At 40.5% G+C, this 19,607-nt stretch overlaps 1 protein-coding gene across 1 annotated transcript in view; it reads left to right on the top strand.

Moving 5' to 3' along the window:
* CSMD1 (CUB and Sushi multiple domains 1) overlaps positions 1–19,607 on the top strand; it is a 1,882,041-nt gene that overhangs the window by 1,537,041 nt on the left and 325,393 nt on the right. The window contains 4 exon segments of the mRNA XM_021075826.1: positions 1,055–1,242; positions 4,246–4,434; positions 13,939–14,055; positions 15,604–15,819. Of these exon segments, the coding sequence (XP_020931485.1) occupies positions 1,055–1,242; positions 4,246–4,434; positions 13,939–14,055; positions 15,604–15,819 (710 nt within the window).

Raw genomic sequence — 19,607 nt, 5'->3', positions numbered from 1 at the left:
TATTGTTGTGCATTCAAACCAAGAGGAGTCTGTGATTTAATGATAAGCAGAGCAGGGCCCTTCGGTCTTAGCATCTTTTTTCATAGCTCTGTGCCAGAAGGCTAAGACAGCCTGCGTCTCCCTCCCTTTTTCTCCCGTCAACCTTGCAAAGCTGGGGGACCCGGGACACAGGCTTCCCCGAGCCTCTAGTCTGGGAGTCACTGAGTGAATCAGAGGCTCCACTCAGTGAGGTGCCCCTGCGAGCCACACCAGCCACTTAGAAACCAGGTTAGCTCTGGGAGGACGAGATGAGCCCATTTACAAAATGATTGCAGTGCCTGGGATGGTACCTTTGTTGCCTCAGAGAGCACCCAAGTGGCTACAGCTGCACAGAGATGTAATATTGGACCAGATTCTCTGGAAGCATATGTCCTTCTTGGAAGAAAAATTAAGCACTTTTTTGGAAGCCGTTCCAACTTCTTCACATCATTAGAGTGGCCTTTGATTTCCAAAGCCATGATGTGTGCAGGGCTCTTCCACTGTTGTATAAGAATTAATGCAACCAGGAAAGCCTCAGAATTTTTTGCTTCAGGAAAGATTTTAGATATAGGGTCATGATTTTGATGTACCCTTTTCCTTTAGGAGATCATGTCACTTAAAACTTGCCCATTTTAAGAAATTCATAATCATTTTACCTTGGGGATCAAGAAAAAGTGTTCGAAAATGCATAATGATTGATTTTTCACTAGTTGACGATTCTCTATTTATTTATAGAAACTAATCTAGCTCACAGTTATTTTTATTTCGGAGCTGAATCACTGCCCCCGTTTGTGTTTGTGATGTCACAGGAGAGAACGTTCAGTAAAGGAAGGGGTATGGAGGTCCACCTTCTCCTCCAGAAATAAGTACTATTCTTAAACAGTCCATGTGCCCAGGTTTTTAGAGTGTATAAAGCTGTATCTATTTCATTTCTCTTGCTGTACATGGGTTCCAAGTTAGTGAATGAAGATATTGTGGGACGTGGTAAGTTAATGCAGCTTTACATTCCTCTCTGGCTGGACGCACTCACCCGCAGGTTTCAGACAGAAGTCAATTACGACACCCTGGAGGTCAGAGACGGGCCGGCCAGCTCATCCCCGCTGATTGGGGAGTACCACGGCACACAGGCCCCCCAGTTCCTTATCAGCACAGGGAACTTCATGTACCTCCTTTTCACCACGGACAACAGCCGGGCCAGCGTGGGCTTCCTCATCCACTATGAGAGTAAGTGGTCCTCCCGGGCCGGGCAGGGGTGGGTTCCATGCCTGCGGTCTCACTTGGTAATGTAACGGGCAGGTTCACAGACCCAGACTGCCTCCGTCCACACTGCCCTGCACAGTCTCTTAATGACAGAGCACTTTGGGGCTTTTTCTTTTACAACCGAAAAAGAGAGCATGTTAGTTCATTACAAAGTAAAATGAAAAAATAATTAAAACAATGAAATGTGTCCATTTACTGCATGAAGTAATCATAAATTTATACTATGAGAAAATACACCTATTGACCAAAGGAGATACAGGGTAAATCACTAAAATCATATAACCTGAGTGATATTTTTTGCTAGAAACATGGTTGGGGCAGTTGTGGTACTTAATTGTGGGTACATGTTGGACTATTTCACTGGCTAGACAACATGTAACTAAGAAACAGGATTAAAGACCAGCTGAACTTTACTACATAACAAGTAACTGCTAAAAATGTTTAAAAAGAATTGTTAGAAATTATTGGACACAATTGCTAAAATATCATAATGCATTGTATTTTGCAAGGCAACCCAAGTTTCCTTCCCATTTCCTTCCACATTTTCCTTCTCATTTTTGTTTCCATGCATCCACATTTCTCTCTTAGTTTTAGCTTCTGAAATTAAGAGATCAAGACATTATATTATTTGATAGTCATATTTATGCAAGTAGACTTCTAGAATTGTGTGGAGGAGATTCATCCTGGGAGTCCATTTTAATGCTAATCAGTTAAAACAAAAACAAAAACAGCAATTACCTCCTTCTCTGAAAATGCTTCACTTCACTTTCAGAGTAGAATGAAAGAAGACAGACAAAGGTAGGTTAATGCTGAATCTGATGGAACAAACCCTTTATTTTCTAGGATTTTTTTGGTTGTTCTTTTTTTCAGAATCTTTCCTAAAATAAGCCACAGGAAGTTCTAATGTTGTTGTAAAAATATGTGTTTATATAATGATTCTGGATCATTAAGCAAATCCTCAAGGTGATCCTGAAGGAGGTGGCTTGTAGGTGGCAGTGGGAGCCTGAGGCAGCCCAGTGGCTTCTTTGCACTAGGGCTTGTACGGAACGGAGCTTAGGGCACTTTACTTGCATCCAGTGCACATTCATATAATTCACACTCGGACATTTTCACAGTCATCCTCTTCCTCCATTCACTGAACAGCAAATTTACTCAGTCACTTATTTGACAAAAGCCAAATGAAAATAAATATATTTATATCATTTGTGTCAAAAATTTCTGAGGTGCATTCAATTCCAGAAAGAAAGAGTTGGTACAGGGTGTGAATACATTCACAGCTTCAGTAAGGTCCACTGATTCAAGTTTTCCTTTGTATTGTCAGGGCTGGAGACGAGAAGGGCAACAATGCTTTGAACAAAACTCCAAAACGCATTGTTGTTCTTTTCCTTCTCTGCTATACTCTGTCATATGTGTTACTGGGAAGGATACATAAGAACCCGCCAAGTAAGAGGCACAGAGGGCGGAATCTGGGACAGGGCCACACTCAGAGCTTCCAGGCATCTTTGCCCTGGGGAATCATGGATGGTGTCACCTCCTCCCTGAGCCGTGTGACGTAGGCACAGCTTACTGCCAACCTGGAAGCTCTCCTGAGCCTCCGTGTGCAGAGGTTACATAGGTTTTCATTACACAGGCGTCACTGAACTGTTGCCCACGTGGTTGAACTTAGTCTTCACCTCGCGGGTTATACTGAAATCCTGTTGCCCCAGGACCCCTCCTTGAGGAACCTACTGAATGTCAACCATCAGGTGGGGTTCCAGGGTCCACCATGAGTAGCAGAGATACCCCCATCACTCAGGGAGTCCCAAGGGTTTAAATGTAGCCTCCTAGGAGTTGTATTACTCTTGGAAGTGACATACCTTACTGCACATTTTGAATGGTGGCTCAACCATCCTATCCTTGCTCCTGTGCCTGTTAGATCACAAGATGCTACGCTAAAGAGGAAATCCGATCATATATTAGTTATTTAAGGAGCTCACCACTCCCCAGATGCACTTCATGTATTTGACTTAATGAGGGAAGGTAGATTCATAAGATGCATGGCTCAAACATTGGTGAAATATATGCAATGATCAGAAATATTGTCCACAATATCGTTTTTAGGGGAGTAAACAGCCTGCACACCACTAATAATTTACCATTTTTGGTGAATACTCTTAAGTCATAATCACAATGTTGAACCTTACTGAGAGAGTTCTGTATAGCAACAGCAAGACTTTTTTATTTCTTGGCATTCCTAAACATCACAGTGATAGCCTCTTCCCTTATTCACATTATTCCATATCTTTTAAAATATACATTATTCTAAAAATAAAGAGAAATGTTAAAGACAGGAAAAAAACTCTTGTAATGATGTGATCCTCATTACTTGACTTTATATAGCACTTTACTTTTTAACATCTTTTAGCAGAGGCTAATTGTAGCCATCATGAAAATGGCTGACTTAAGTGCAAATTTGAAGGAAAAAAAAGTATGGATTTGTGGAATGCAATTTTAGAAAATCAACTCCAGTGCAGTTTTAATTTGCATGATATGTGGATGGGCCTGGGTGGATGCATGCAAATATATGAAAGTGGAAGTATGACTTCCCAAATCTAACTGGCTTATAAAATTTAAGAGGAAGGAGAGGGGCAGGGATGGAGAGAGAAAACAGAGAGACTTAGACTTTATTTAGTGCAGTTCACTGGTCTTCAGATGAAGAGAGGCGAATTCAGGGAAGTTAACAAATTCAAAATTATTCAGACTATTCAGCTATTGTGTGGTTCATAGAGTAACAATATCTATCTTTCTACAGAAAAACCAGGGCAAACTATTTGAAAATGTATGGGTTTTCACATGGATGGATTATTGGATTCACTTGTGTAATTTCTGATAATGTCTGGGAATATTTTATGTGTGTTGTGGCACAGATATTTTTCCTTTTCTGTGCTTTAGGAAGGTCCATCAGTGATGGTTTTTCTCTGCCTCCAGGTGTGACTCTGGAGTCAGACTCCTGCCTTGACCCGGGTATCCCTGTGAATGGGCATCGGCACGGCAGCCACTTTGGCATCCGGTCTACAGTGACATTCAGCTGTGATCCAGGGTACACGCTAAGTGATGATGAGCCCCTGATCTGTGAGCGGAACCACCAGTGGAACCACGCATTGCCCAGCTGTGATGGTAGGTGGGGCTCAGCGGACCAGCAGAGCATGGAAAAATGCAGGGAGGCCATTTAAATGGTTTGGGAGGCATGTATTGTCTGGGCTGGTAGAATATGACTGAAGTGGGACTTCTGTTCCAAAGGATGTACACTTGAAAATACTGCTGTCCAGCACTTGAAGTTTACCGAGCAAATCTTTAGGAGGTAGAGCTTCTGTTTAGAAATGAAGAGCAAATAATTATGGGCTAGCCTTCAACTTCATCCCCAAATACTTGGGCTTATAGAGCTTAGTAATGCATGACCCTTACGCATGGCATTCACTGATTAAGCCTAGGGACAAGCACATCCTGCCTGGTCAGGCCTGACTTCCCCACCAGCTGGGTCCAAGCATCTTGCACAGCTGGTCTGTGTCCTTTAACGCTTTGCCTCTGGCAGAGCCCTCTCCCTAGGAGGGAAGAAGTCTTTTTTTCTGGAGAGTACCCAGTGGGTTTTATGATACCAGCCACTTCTCTTGTCTGTGCAGATCTGCTCTTTGAAATCTCTAAATGAGTGACTGTTTGGATGACTTGGTACTGTATTGCTCAACTTTCTACTATGCAGTGTTTACTTATAATAGCAAGATAGACTTGTTACTTGTGATCATTTGCAAAAATGTCAGGGATTTTGCCTTTGGCCATGATTATAACCACATCATAATGTTTTTCCAGAGAAACAATATTACAATGTGGTTATATTCGTATGACTATATAGTCTTATATTTCCATATAAATATATATGTTTTTTCACCTCCTGTATTTTTATGGACTTTAGGTATTTCAACTCAAAGATGGTATATTTAAATATTCATGAAAAACCTTAACTTCCTTAAAATGATTCATCAGAAATGACAGTTTATGGGACAATTATGAGACCACTCAAAACCTTTGACCTTTGTCACCAGAGTGGTGCCCAATCAAACAATAACTGGTTCTTGGCAAAGTACAGACAGACAGCCCATAGTCGTCAGAAGGTGTCTCAAAAAGTAGGAAAAATCCACAGAACCAGGAGAGTGGAGAGCTGGCCTCTGGGTGGAAGCAGATGTAGGACAAGCTCTTCAAGTCGATGAAGAGATAAAGACTTGGGGACAGTCATTATGAGTAAATTATTCCAGGAAGATATGGCTCCTCGTTTTAATTCTTTTTTATATTAGGCATTAAATAAACTCTACAATAATACATCATCTTAACAAATATAGAGGGAACCGTAATAATAATAAAAATATACTTATAGAAAACATCATAAGTAAACTATTACACGAAGTAATAATTTTACTATTAATTAACATCATATATTAAGCTATTACAAAAAGTCCCATGGAGATCAAGAACAGAGCAACTTCCTCAGTATCAGAAGTATCATTCAACATTGTCCAGAAGATCCTAACTAAAGCAATAACTTAAGAAAGTTACATGAGGGAGTTCCTGTTGTGGTGCAGCAGAAATGAATCTGACTAGTAACCATGAGGATGCTGGTTTGCTCTCTGGCCTCGCTCAGTGGATCAGGGATCCAGCGTTGCCATGAGCTGTGGTGTAGGTTGCCGATATGGCTTGGATCCCATGTTTCTGTGGCTGTGGTGTAGGCCAGTGGCTGCAGCTCCAGTTCAGCCCCTAGCCTGGGAAGTTCCATATGCCGCAAGTGCTGCCCTAAAGAAGAAAAAAAGAAAAAAAAAGTTATATGAATTACAAAAGCTAGAAAATAATCTTTAGCAATAATAAAGGCTCAGTATGTGACTACATTCAGGATAAACATAAATCAATAGATTTCCACAAAGGACATAATGTACTAGAACTATAAAATGTGTATAGAAGATAAAACCCCCAAACTGTCAGAAATATATCTAATAAGAAATGTAAAGGCATATTTTTTAAAAATTAGAAATTTATAATAGGGAGTTCCCGTCGTGGCGCAGTGATTAACAAATCCGACTAGGAACCATGAGGTTGCGGGTTCGGTCCCTGCCCTTGCTCAGTGGGTTAACGATCCGGCGTTGCCGTGAGCTGTGGTGTAGGTTGCAGACGCGGCTCGGATCCCGCGTTGCTGTGGCTCTGGCGTAGGCCGGTGGCTACAGCTCCGATTAGACCCCTAGCCTGGGAACCTCCATATGCCGCAGGAGCGGCCCAAAGAAATAGCAAAAAGACAAAAAAAAAAAAAAAAAAAAAAAAAAATTTATAATAAATGCAAAAATGCTCTAGTAAATAGAAGTACATGTTACATACAAGTGAAGAATGAAATTTAAATGTACAGATTTCTCTACAAATGGAGTTTTAAGTGAAATGAAATCCATTACAATTAATTTGGGTTTTTCATAGAAATGTGTAAACATTTAAAAATTAATCTAGGAATTCCCGTCATGGCTCAGCGATTAACGAACCTGACTAGCATCTATGAGGTTGCGGGTTCAATCCCTGGTCTCGCTCGGGGGTTAATGATCCAGCGTTGCCGTGAGCTGTGGTGTAGGTCGCAGATGTAGCTCAGATCCCAAGTTGCTGTGGCTGTGGCATAGGCCAGCAGCTGCAGCTCTGATTGGACCCCTAACCTGGGAACCTCCATATGCCATGTTGCAGCCCTAAAGAAAAGAAATTAATTTAGAAGGGTAAAGCCTCCAAATAGCTAGGAAATACATATTTTTAAGAAAGTTAAGAAATGACTATACCATCTGGTATAAAAATACACTGAAAATTAATGATTAATTAAAACAATAAGAAATCAGCGCAAAAATACACAAACATGAGTTATACAGCGTAGGGATGCTGGCAAAATACTTATGCCCATAAAGGAACTAAATTTATGGTAAAATTTTTTCTAAATCAGTGAGGCAGGATGATGTATTTAATATGTAATATTGGTCAAGTGGGATATCTGATTGGGGTTTAAAATGTTTAAAAAAAATCATAATTGCACATTAATTATAGAAACATAAAAATTCAAAACTTCAAATCATTATGTGAAAATGTGGTTGAATGGTATTGACAACCCTTCTTGATTATTTATTTACACAAACGTAAGTGTTTAGCTCAGTGAATTCTCCCACAGCACACACAGCCACATGAGATCAAGACCACACAGATCAATAGCTGAATGTGACCAGCACCCCAGGTTTCCCTGCCATGTCCCCTCCCAGTCACTGCCCATGAACTAACTAACTTCATCGTCTAACTCTAAAGACTGTACACCTGAAACTATTTGAGGATGTGTATGGCGCTTCTCTCCTTCAGCCATACACTGTGACATCATCTGCGTCCTGACATTTAGCGACAGGTCCTCACTCTTGCCATCTCCGTTTTACTGTACAAACATACACCGTGTTATATTCCAGGAGACTTTGTGTGAACACTGGAGTTAGGCTGAGCACCTTTCATGGTTGTTGGCCAAGGGATTAACCTCCTCTGCGAAGCAGTTGTGTTTTCCTCACACTTATATCAGGTTCTGGGGCAGACCTTACGTTGGGTTGCAGACAGCCATCTTCTCACTGAGTCATCTCACACCAGAAGGGGCAAGGGAGTTCTGCAGGTCTCTTTTATCAGAGCACTGATCCCTTTAAAGAGAGCTCAGCTGTCATGACCTAATCACACCCCAAGACCCCACCCCTGATACCATTACATCCAGCCTTAGAAATGAGGATTTCAACATGAGTTTAGGGGACATAAACATTCAGACCATGGTATATATACATACACATATGCATTGAATCATTTAATACAATATCCTCGGGGGTTTTTCCTATTTCTTTATTGAAGTATATTTGATTTACCATGTTGTGCCAATTTCTGCTGTACAGCAAAGTAACCCATTCATACATATACATGCATCCCCTTTCTTATATTATCTTCCATCATGTTCTATCTCAAGAGATTGGATGTAGTTCCCTGTGCTATACAATAGGATTTCATTGCTTATCCATTCTAAATGTCATAGTTTGCATGTACTAACCCCAAATTCCCTGTACACCCCTCCTTCAACCCTCCCCTTTGGCAACCACAAGTCTGTTCTCGATGTCTGTGAGTCTGTTTCTGTTCTCTAGGTAGGATCATTTGTGCCATATTTTAGATTCCTGATATAAGTGATATCACATGGTATTTGTCTTTCTCTTTCTGACTTACTTCACTTAGTATGAGAATCTCTAGTTGCACCCATGTTGCTGTAAATGGTGTTATTTCATTCTTTTTTATTGATGAGTATTATTCCATTGTGTATATGTACCATGGCTTCTTAATCCATTCCTCTGTGGATGGAAACTTAGGTTGCTTCCACCTTGGCTATTGTGAATAGCGCTGCAGTGAGCAATCTCCTTTCGTTTAAATTTAAGCTGCTAGGGAGCAGGCATTGCAGATAGTTCACCTAATATTGTAGCACTTGAACTGGGATTCCAGTGATGAGTAGAATTTCCCACAGTAGTCAACATGCGAAGAGGCATGCTAGGCAGAGGAAGTGAGCAAACTCACCTGAGTTGACTGACATGGAACATTTTGCAAATTCCTGGGGGTTTAGTGCAGTAGAATGAATGGAAAATGAATAGAACTGTCAGACAGAAGTTACCTAGGAGAAAAGGAGTGGAAAGAGACTGAAAGGGCCTTGTGTGTTTTGTAAGTATCTGAGATGCGATAGAAATGATAGCGTAGGAGTTCCCATCGTGGCACAGTGGTTAACGAATCTGACTAGGAACCATGAGGTTGCTGGTTCGATCCCTGACTTTGCTCAGTGGGTTAAGGAACCGGCATTGCTGTGAGCTGTGGTGTAGGTTGCAGACGCGGCTCTGATCCCTCGTTGCTGTGGCTCTGGCACAGACCAGCGGCTATGGCTCTGATTCGACCCCTAGCCTGGGAACCTCCATATGCCGCAGGAGTGGCCCAAGAAATGGCAAAAAGACAAAAAAAAAAGAAGAGAAAAAGAAATGATAGCATGTATTTGTTTTCTATAGAAAATTTTAAAATACATTAAATTTGTGCATTTTATCTTTCATTTTATCCCCATTTAAACTTATGTAAATTGGAATTTTAAACCTTCTAAAAAGATTGGTACACATAAATTATTTGCTTTGCTAATGCTTCGTTGGAACCTATCTCAGATAATAATAAATTTATGATAAAAGGCTATTAATAAGTCTGCAAACTTTGGGAGATTTTAAAGTTTGATATGAGAGTTTTAGTCAGTCATGGTTGAATGTTTTCATTTAACCTTAAGATTTGTTTTTGTTACCTTTTCAAATCATAAGCGATCTCTTAAGCCCCATGAGTTTTTGTTGTGACAAATGATACATCAATAGGATATTGAAACCTTTAAAAGTGCACAGCTCTCAGAAAGGGAAGAAGAAACCAGAATTAATTGTAATATTTTATATCACCATGAAAAAAAGGTAAACTCTATCAGTACCTCTCACATCATAGCATTGCTGCATTTCATTTTTTCCATTTATGCTTTAGCATACTCAGGTTTTAAAGAAGCAATTGCAATAAATCCATATCTTTTTATTTGGCTAAAGACAAATGCAAGGGAAATTTTGGGGAAATTTCTTTATTAAATAAGTATATTTGTAAAATGTTTACTCTTTCCACAAACATGTATTGGAAAACTACTGTGTTTGTAGCCATGAATGTGATCAATTTATCTTGAAGGTGTTAGGACAGTGGGTGGAATAAACATTGACACATTTTATACTGTTTAAAGTAGCTGGATATGAATTATTTTTATAAGTTTATAGGGTCAAAGCAGATTTTAGGGTAAGAGCTACAAATAAATGACAGAATGTGAAATCTAAATTTTACATAAACTGCTTTTCATTCACTGTGGTTAAATCCTTGCTAAAACGTTAAGAAGTCAAGGTACTAATTTGTACCAACTCAATCATAGACAAGTGAAAAGTAGCCTGTTTATAGCTTCTATATTCAGGACTCTCTACTCTCATATTTTGTTTTGTTTTGTTTTGTTTTTTAATTTTTATCAAAATAGAGTTGATTTACAATGTTGTGTGTACTCTCTTGGTTTTCCTCCTGCTAAAACGGCCATTTCTTCTGAGTTTCTTTGATTGAAGTCTCCACATCTCCCCGAGCTATTAACATAGGATCAACCCAGGTTTCATTCTCCTCATCTCCATCTGCAGTCACAGTGTTGACCACACCCTCCCATTCTGCCGTCATTTCCACCTCTTGGTCAGTCTGCTCCAGTGCGATGGTGCGTATCCAACTGCAGCACCAAATGTTCCCCGTAGAGACATCGAGCTCCTGTATCTAGAACTGAACTGCTTTACTTTCAAAACCTGATTCTCCTCAAGCCTTCCTGCACCTTCCATTTTTTCACACCCAGACTTAAAACCTTACAGACATCCCCGAATCCTCCTTTTTGTCATGGGGCCTACGTCCCGTTGACAAGAAAATCTCACTGGCTCCGTCTTCAAACTATGGCTAGGTTCTGACCACTTCCACTGCCAGCCTGATGTTTTGGGCCAGAATCTTGTCTGTTTTGCTCTCAATGGGGCCCCTCAACCCCATTCTCATGTAGCAGCTTAGTATCAGGCTGATGTCTGAGTTAGCCCAGGGCATCCTCTGTGCACAGCCTGCAGTGGTCCTTCATCTCATCAGACACGGCCAAGGCCTGGGCAGCCCCTGACTCAGCTCCCCTCCACCTGCCTCTGTTCTCTCCTCCCAGTCACTGTGTCCATGGCCCCCACAGCTGTTTTGTCCTTGTGTTTTCTCCCCATAGATTCTTCCCTAGCTGTCAAGTGGTTCCCTCATCTGTCCCAAGTCCTTCTTCATAGGCCACATCTTAGGCAGGCCTCCCACCACCACCCATTTATGTTGCCCCCAACCCCAGGCATCAGAATGTCCTGTGCTTTCCTTCTTAGTTTTCCTCTCTGGCATTTGACATCTTCCAACATCTTATCTATTTAGCTCTTCCTGTTATATTCTCTCTTTTTCACCTGAAGGTATTCTCTATGAGGACAGACCTTTTTGTCTATTTTGCTCATAAGTTGCAGATGCTTAATAACTATCTGTTGAATAAATTAATGTGAAAGGCTATGATATTACCTTTTTCATTATAAAATGAGTCAGTATAATTTTAACATGTGAAAATTTTAAACTACGAAATATCCTAAAGCTCAATGACAAAGTTTCTATTTTGCTGATTTTTAAATAGCTCTTCCCCTTTGGTTTGCAGAGTCAAAGAGATTTTTCTGACCCCTGAAAATAACATACTGAGTGAGCATGTTGAGAAACATCACATCTTTTACAGATATGCTAATTCTTTTGCAAATATTACTTATAGAACTAGCTTTTGTGACACATAATTAACGATGTTCATATTTACAGTGGATCCATGAATGATGCAGGGGTTAGGGCCCTAAGGGACCTGGAGATGGACTCATGACTGAACCTGAGTCACCTTTCCTGAGTCCCCCAGCCTCACAGACCCTCAATTCCCCAGCCCCCAGCTATCCAGACTCCCAGTCCTCCTGCCCCCAGTCTCCCAGCCCCCCCAGCCTTCCAGCCCCCAGTGCCCCAGCCTGCAAGTCCCCCAGCCCCCCAGCCTCAGCTCCAAGTCCCTCAGCCTTCCAGTTACCCAGCCTCCCAGCCCCCCAGATTTCCAGCCCCCTCAAGCCCCCAGCTACCCAACCTTCCATCTCTAGCTACCCAGCCCCCAGTCCCCAGTTCCCCAGTCCCCCAGTCCCCCAGCCCCCTAGTCCCCTAGTTCCTCAGGCTCCCAGCCGCCCAGTCCTCAGCCTCCACACACCCCCATTCCCTGAGTCCCCCAGTCCCACAGCCACCCAGCCCCCAGCCCCCCAGCCTCTGATTGCACTGATTCTATCAGCTTTGATGCCTTTTCAGTTCAGTATTTTCTTTTGTTTTTTTGTTTTGTTTTGGTTTTGTGTGTGTGTGTGTGTGTTTTTAGGGCCACACCTGTGGCATATGGAAATTCCCAGGCTAGGGGTCAAATCAGAGCTACAGCTGCCAGCCAACGCCAGATCCACAGCAACACCAGATCTGAGCTGTGTCTGCAACCTATACCACAGCTCACGGCAACACCGGATCCTTAACCCACTGAGGGAGGTCAGGGATTGAACCCACAACCTCATAGTTCCTAGTCGGATTCGTTTCCGCTGCGCCAGGATGGGAACTCCTCAGTTCAGCATTTTCATTCTCAGGAAACTTGATAGGGCTTAAGATATGAGAGAAAAGAAAGACACACATGAGAATGTATCACTGTTGAAATGTTTGCAAAATTAAGGTATATAGATTTTATTCAAATTTTAAATTATTGGTATCTTGATGATCTAACACCTGTTAGTCATAATTGATAGCTAACATTTTGGGTGTTTAGTACATATGAGACTCTCTAAATTGTGTTCTATAAGGACAGTCATTATACACACTACCCTAATAGATAGCTTTTATCACTCTTTTCATTTTCAAGATAAAACAACTGTAAAGGAGTGAGGGCAGGCCACTTGTCAAAGATCACAGAGCCAGAGACTGGTCAGCATCTGAACTCATCACTTACTGACCTCAGGCTGAGCACTTAAACTTCCATGTTACACTGATTCCCTAGATGTCACGACTTTTCCTTTCAAGTGATCATGTATGATTTTCTCTTTCTTCCTTCAAAAATGAGCCTCTGAGGCCTATTTAACAGGTCATATATTGTTGTAAAGGATTTAAATTCAATGAAGTGCTTCTAAGAAGACAAGCAACTCTAGAGAAATGGAATCAATAAGATTATCTATCTATCTATCTGTCTATCTATCTATCTATCTATCTATGTCTATATATCTATCATCTCTCTGTGTATATATATAGAGAGAGAAAGATTTATTATAAGGAGTTGAATAACGTAATAGAGTCTCAATCAGTAGTCACCAGCCTGGAGACCTAGTGCATGGGTTGAGGGGGAAATGGTGTAAATTTCATTTGCAGAATACTAATGGCATCAAGACTCAGAAAGAGCTGATGTTTCAGTTCAAGTCTGAAGACATGAAAGACGCTGATGTTCCCATTTGAAAGCCATCAGGCCAGGGCTGTTCCATCTCATTTGTGCAACGGTCAGCCTTTTCAACCCCTTCAGGCCTTCCACCTGTTGGCCGAGGCCTCTGCATGCTGAGGAGGGAAGTCTGCTTTATGGAACCCCTGGGTTCCAGTGTTAACTGGACCCAGGCTTATCCTCACAGACACACCAGTATAATGTCTCACCAAATGTCTGACTACCTGTGACCCAGTCAAGTTGGGACCCAGGAGGGTTAGCCAACACAGGAGGGTTCTACTTCAGCAGTTATACATCACTCTGTGTTGTTTTTCTAGGTTTTGTGTGATTTAGGACATTGTATCTGAGGTGGCATATTGCAAGTAAAATAAAGTTGTTTTGTTTTGTTTTTCATGGAGATCATATTAAATATTCTTTTAGTCCTTGTGCACACTGAATGTTGTTATAAAAGTATTTTATTGTAGTAATCATTGTGAAGCTTTAACAGTGCAGTAATATTTCCTTATTATTTTAAGCCCTCTGTGGAGGCTACATCCATGGAAAGAGTGGAACAGTTCTTTCTCCTGGGTTTCCAGATTTTTACCCAAACTCCCTAAACTGCACATGGACCATTGAGGTGTCTCATGGAAAGGGTAAGTGTATTATATAGATTTCAAATATACAACACAATTAACTAGGTACAAACTAGGGAACAGAGAGAAAATATTCATGTGTGAACAAGTCAAATAACTCATTTCCTCACATACATTTCAGCTGTTAATTTTGATTTTTAAATAAGACTTTAGAAAAAAATGGTCTTTATCAGTGATTTCAAGAAAAAGTAGATTCCTTGTTTTACTCTCTCTTGGTCTGATCACTTGAATTTATGCACGTGAATATAAGCTTGAAAATTAGGTGTAATGGTAAGGAGAAGAGGCATGCAATAAATAAATATGAGCATTTCTTAAATAAAAGGAAATAAGAAATTGTCTAAATTCATTTCCATGCTAAATCTAGTATATATTCTTGTATTTGCCTTGTGTTTTAAGTGTATGTGGTGTTATTATACATAATGAATAATTAATCTTCACATAATCCAATGTTGATTTTTGGAGTAGAATTCATTATCCTCATAAAGAAGTAGAGTGAAAACCAGGAAAAAAATGCTTTTTGTGTAGGAAATGTAGTTTATAAACAATGGATTTAGAACTGTATCTGGGTCTTTTTTGTATGACTACACTTTCAAAAGGTAATTTGGAATTTTGATCACAGTAACATCATGTGGATTTTGTCTTTCCACTTAGATTTGAACTCAACTTGATGTTAAATTGACATATTTGATTACATAGGCCATAGTACACTGTGCCATAATAAAGGCATGTTAAGAAGAACTTGGCATTGAAGGAAATTAAGAATAAACAAATTATGAGTGATGAAGGTTTTGCCATCATAAAAATAAGTATTTGTAGTAAAAATAACCTATTAATGGTTAATTTTATTCATTATTTATAGGACTTCAGAAATAGTACTTTGTGGGTATAGTTACTATGGAACATATACACAAAGGCCACATAAAACTATGATTTCAAAATAGTCTTCCCTTAGTGGCACACGTTTATATATTAAACCTCCAAGCTAAGATTTTTCTAAAAGACATGTGTGTAATAAAATGGGAATGCTACTGGCCCTTTGATCCTCAGGGACAAATGCTTTCCCTAAGGGCCTGTGTACTGTCCATTGTAAACCTCCTGCTGTGTTTTACTCGTATTTTCTATCTGTACCTGTACCTATACCTATCTCTACGTCCCTATGACACTCTCTATCTACCTCTGTATGTAGGTATGCTTAGGAATTAATTTTTTGCTGTTTATTCTTTCTTTCATTTCTAAAACCAGTTTTTTCTACCCATTTATTTTTCTTTCAAACTTCAAAATTAAGGGTGTATATTAAAGTTATATTTTGATTCAAGACTCAAATGTCTCTAAGCCCAGAAGAAATTATTTTCCCCAACTGTAATTCTATCGATGTCCCCTTTTACACCCTCTCCCGCCTTCTGTCTCTCCGTCTCTCTCTGTCTCTGTCCTCTCTGGCTCTGTCTCTGTCTCCTCTCTATTTCTCCCATTCTGTCTCTGTCCTCTCTATGTCTCTCTGTCTCTGTCTCGCTGTCTGTCTCTCTCACTGTCTCCATCCCTGTCTCTCAGGAGTGCAGATGATCTTTCACACCTTTCACCTGGAGAGCTCCCATGACTACTTACTGATCACAGAAGATGGGAGCTTCACGGAGCCAGTGGCCAGGCTCACTGGGTCAGTGCTGCCTCACACCATTAAGGCAGGTTTGTTCGGAAACTTCACCGCCCAGCTTCGGTTTATATCAGACTTCTCCATTTCCTACGAGGGCTTCAACATCACGTTTTCAGGTATGTTGGCATCTTCTCTTCTCTGGCAATGACTGTACCATTTATGTGAATGAGTGAGTGTGTGTGTGTGTGTGTGTGTGTGTGTGTGTGTGTGTGTGTGTGTTCATAGGTAAAGGGCCCACCAGTGAGCAGCTGGAGTTGGGGTGGAGGAGCCCTCCCTCCAGGTGATGCAAGGACAGCTGCCTGGCATCTACAGGTGACCATTTGTCCCACATCCTTCCTTAATTCACATCCCCGAAAATTTGCTAGTATTGCTGTCTTCTCAGCCTCTTGTCATCAGTTCTATCCACATCTCTGAGGAAACTGTCCTTCTTGGGGGACGTACTCAGAATTAGATGTTGTCTGATTATTTTGGATCCTACCTTCCAGGAGACAGCACTATTTGCCCTGAGAAGTACCTCTAGGGTGAAAAAAAAGTGTGAACACACACAGTCCGTCGAGGCTGAGCTTTTGTTGACTTTAATGCTATCATACACAATGACAAAATGTTACTCCAAAATTAAGAAACACTTTAATTATAAAACATAGATATTATTTGTGAGGGATTTATTCTGTTTCAGACATTATTTGTATGAATTAAACTGCTTAATTAGAATGATGCTAAGAATGATACTCATATTTTTACAGATGAGATAAAAAAAAAACATTGCAAACGTTTAACTGGTCAGATATGTAGGAGATTAAATCTAATCCCATAAACGATGTTCAATAAGCAGCATAGTGTGATCTCCTGCAGAGTCTCGGATATAACCCCAGCCAACAGAGGGAATCACTGCTCTAAGATTACTGAGGGGGTAAACAATTAAATCATTTTCCGTTTGTGTATACGATGCTTTGAAGAAGAAAGTGTTTTTCCACTTCATTCCTCATTGCCCAGAGCTAATGTAATTTTCATAAGGTGGTGCCTGAGTCCCATAATCACAAGTGGTTCCTTCTACTGTTAAGTTCTATTAATTCCTTAATAATGTTTGGTGATACTATTCAGATGCATTGTTAAAATATCTGAGTATTTATTTTATCCCCTGCTCTGAAGCTAAGACTCTGGGTAGAAGGGTTTCTGTGCTCCTCCTTCACATCAGGACAGTTCCATTCCAATATCTACACAGAGTAGGCACTAAGTGATCGATAATTACGTACTAACTTTTGCATGATCATTAATATATAAAGTGAAATCCTGTCATTTTTGCTTCATTGAGGTGTCATTGTCAAGTTGAAATATTGTTAAAAAAAAAAAAGACTTCTTAGGGATTTTAAGATGCTCTGAATTGTCTTATATTCCCTGTAATTATGACCAACTGCCATTTATCTTACTTTGACTTTGTTGATTTTTCCTGGTATTTCACTGCACTAATGGAGCTTTTCAGACAGGCTTAGACTGCTTGATTTCTTAGAAATTTGCCGTAATCAGTGGTAATCGTGAAATTGGCCACTTTCTGTGTCAAAGATTTGAATCTTCCTAAGGCTAATACACTCTCTCTCTTCTCCCCGGGTGTATCCCAGTTAGTACCGCTGTGAGACCTCCAGTCTCTCCTCTTCTAGCTTTCATCACCATCCAAAATGAACTTGAGCAGAATGCTCGAAAGAAGGCAGCAGAGCAGCAATGCATCTGTGGGTCTGCTCTAGAGATATCTCCCATGAGTCTTTGCAGATTTTACCTGTTTGCACAACCTCCACCTCAATTCCATCACTCCCAACACACAGCTACAAAGAGTCTTTTGTTTACAATGGTCAGAGTGCAGTTCTGATGCTGACTTACTCCTTAAATTCCCTAAACAAACAGGCAAGCAAACAACAGGACAGCAAAACACACTTTTTTAGGTCTTTGTAGCTCTTTTGGGGAGTATTTTTAGATGTTAAAACTAAAGTGGCAGCATTTGTTTTTAGTAAATTCATTTGCACACAACCCATAGAAAACTGTAAAGCTTGCAAAAAGAAGCACTTTCATCTAGACTGTGTCACACACAAGCTCAGACAGACCTTTTAAAAACCAAACACACCTTTGATTGCAAAGCTGATTCTTGTGTGAATGTATTCTTTGGATATGCTAAAGAAATAATTTCATTTGTAGGCATTTTGCCTTGAAACTGGGCTGTGAACAATTTCCAGTAACACTAATACAATGGAGTTTATTCTTTATGATCAAATAAGTAGCAACTTTATTCTGTGAATGAAGTCTTTACCTTTCTGGAGACTTTTCTGATATTTGTATAAAATCAGTATGCTTTTATATCTGAATTTTTTCTTTTGTTCATCCAGTTTCTTTCTGTCCTTTTTAGAAGACTTACTAAAGGGGCATTTCTCACTTATGTCTCCCAGCCAGTGTCCCTGCAGCTTCTAATGGGAATGAATATTGGGGGAAAAGAAGTCCTTATAATTGTGTTTAGGTCGAGCTGTCCACCTTCCCTCCTGTCTTGAGTGTCAGTTGCTGATTGCTCTGTGTGCACTTAGTTTTTTTAGCCTTCCTTCCCCATGAGTGTACTCTTTGAATGCCAACTTTCTGTGAGTTCACATAATTCCCTGGTCATTCTATTCATATAGTGAACATCTAGACAACTTAGTGCCTTTGCAGATATGGTTTTCTCTTCATTGAAAGCCTTTCTTTATTCTTTACCAGGCAGAACTCTTCCACCCAGACCAAGACTTGTCTCTTCCCCACAGTCTCCCTACTCTTTCTTCAGCGGAACCTCTTCTCCCATCTTCCTATAACACTGCTCATGGACCAGATTCTGAATGTTACTTTCTGCATTTGTCCACTTCACTGCACCACGAAGCCCTGTTCATGTGTCTTGTTGCATCATCAATGCCTGGAAAGACCTCAGAAAACTCATTATTTTTTTTAAATTAAATTAATATTTGCTGATCACCTATAAGATGTCAAAAATTATTGTAGGCCCTGGAAATACAGCAAGGAATAAAATCAAAGGCCTGCCTTCATGGAGCCTATAATCCAGTGGGGGAGATAGTAATGGAAAAGTTATCAGAAAGAATAAAATGGTGAAGGACCTAACAGATGCTTACCTGTAGAGAGTTGCCAGAGTGGGTATATCTGATAAGCTAACACTTGATTGCAAAGAACTGAAAGAGTGAACCAGGCTGGGTAGGGGGCTGCTCCTCAAAAAGGAAGAGCCAGAATGGGCAGTGCTGGCAGGTTTGGGGTTACAGAAAGAGGTCACTCTGGGCAGAGCCCAGAAATTAAGAAGATCACCTAAGTACCTTGGGTGTGAATTGTGAGTGTTATGCAAAGTCATTAGAAGCATTTAAACAGAGATGGACATGATATGATCTTTTTCAAAGCTCCTTCTAAGTAATGTCCCATCTCATTACAAAGATCTTCGGTCACATGGAGGTGATGGGAGGTGAGGCCACAGTGTTGGTGCTGGAGTGGAGCAGACCAGACAGGCTGGATTGAATGTGTATGAAATGCACATGGGGCCAAGGTCTTCACCTCTGTGAATGAGGAAACATGAGCACTGGTGCAGGTTTGGGAGGAAAAAGGCAATATTTTGCTGTGGGAAATTTTAGGTATATATCCAAGAGGGATTTTCAAGAGTCTTGAATTCACAGAAGAGGGTCAAATTAGGAAATAAGATTGAAGGTCATCAATAAATGGACAAAATTTAAAGACATGGGGCTGATAAGCTCTGGTGTGAATGTGGTTACAAAGAAAGAAGATTCTCTGTTAGTCCAGGGCACATTGTTTTGATGCAGAGATGAGGATTCAAATCACGGACTGAGAATGTGGGAGCATGAGTTAGGAGGGTAGAGTTTCCCAGAAACTAAGAAAGGAA

The sequence above is a fragment of the Sus scrofa genome, chromosome 15 (genome assembly GCF_000003025.6).
Source record: "Sus scrofa isolate TJ Tabasco breed Duroc chromosome 15, Sscrofa11.1, whole genome shotgun sequence".
In the NCBI taxonomy this organism is placed as follows: Eukaryota; Metazoa; Chordata; class Mammalia; order Artiodactyla; family Suidae; genus Sus; species Sus scrofa.
This window is presented reverse-complemented; position numbering and strand designations above follow the sequence as displayed.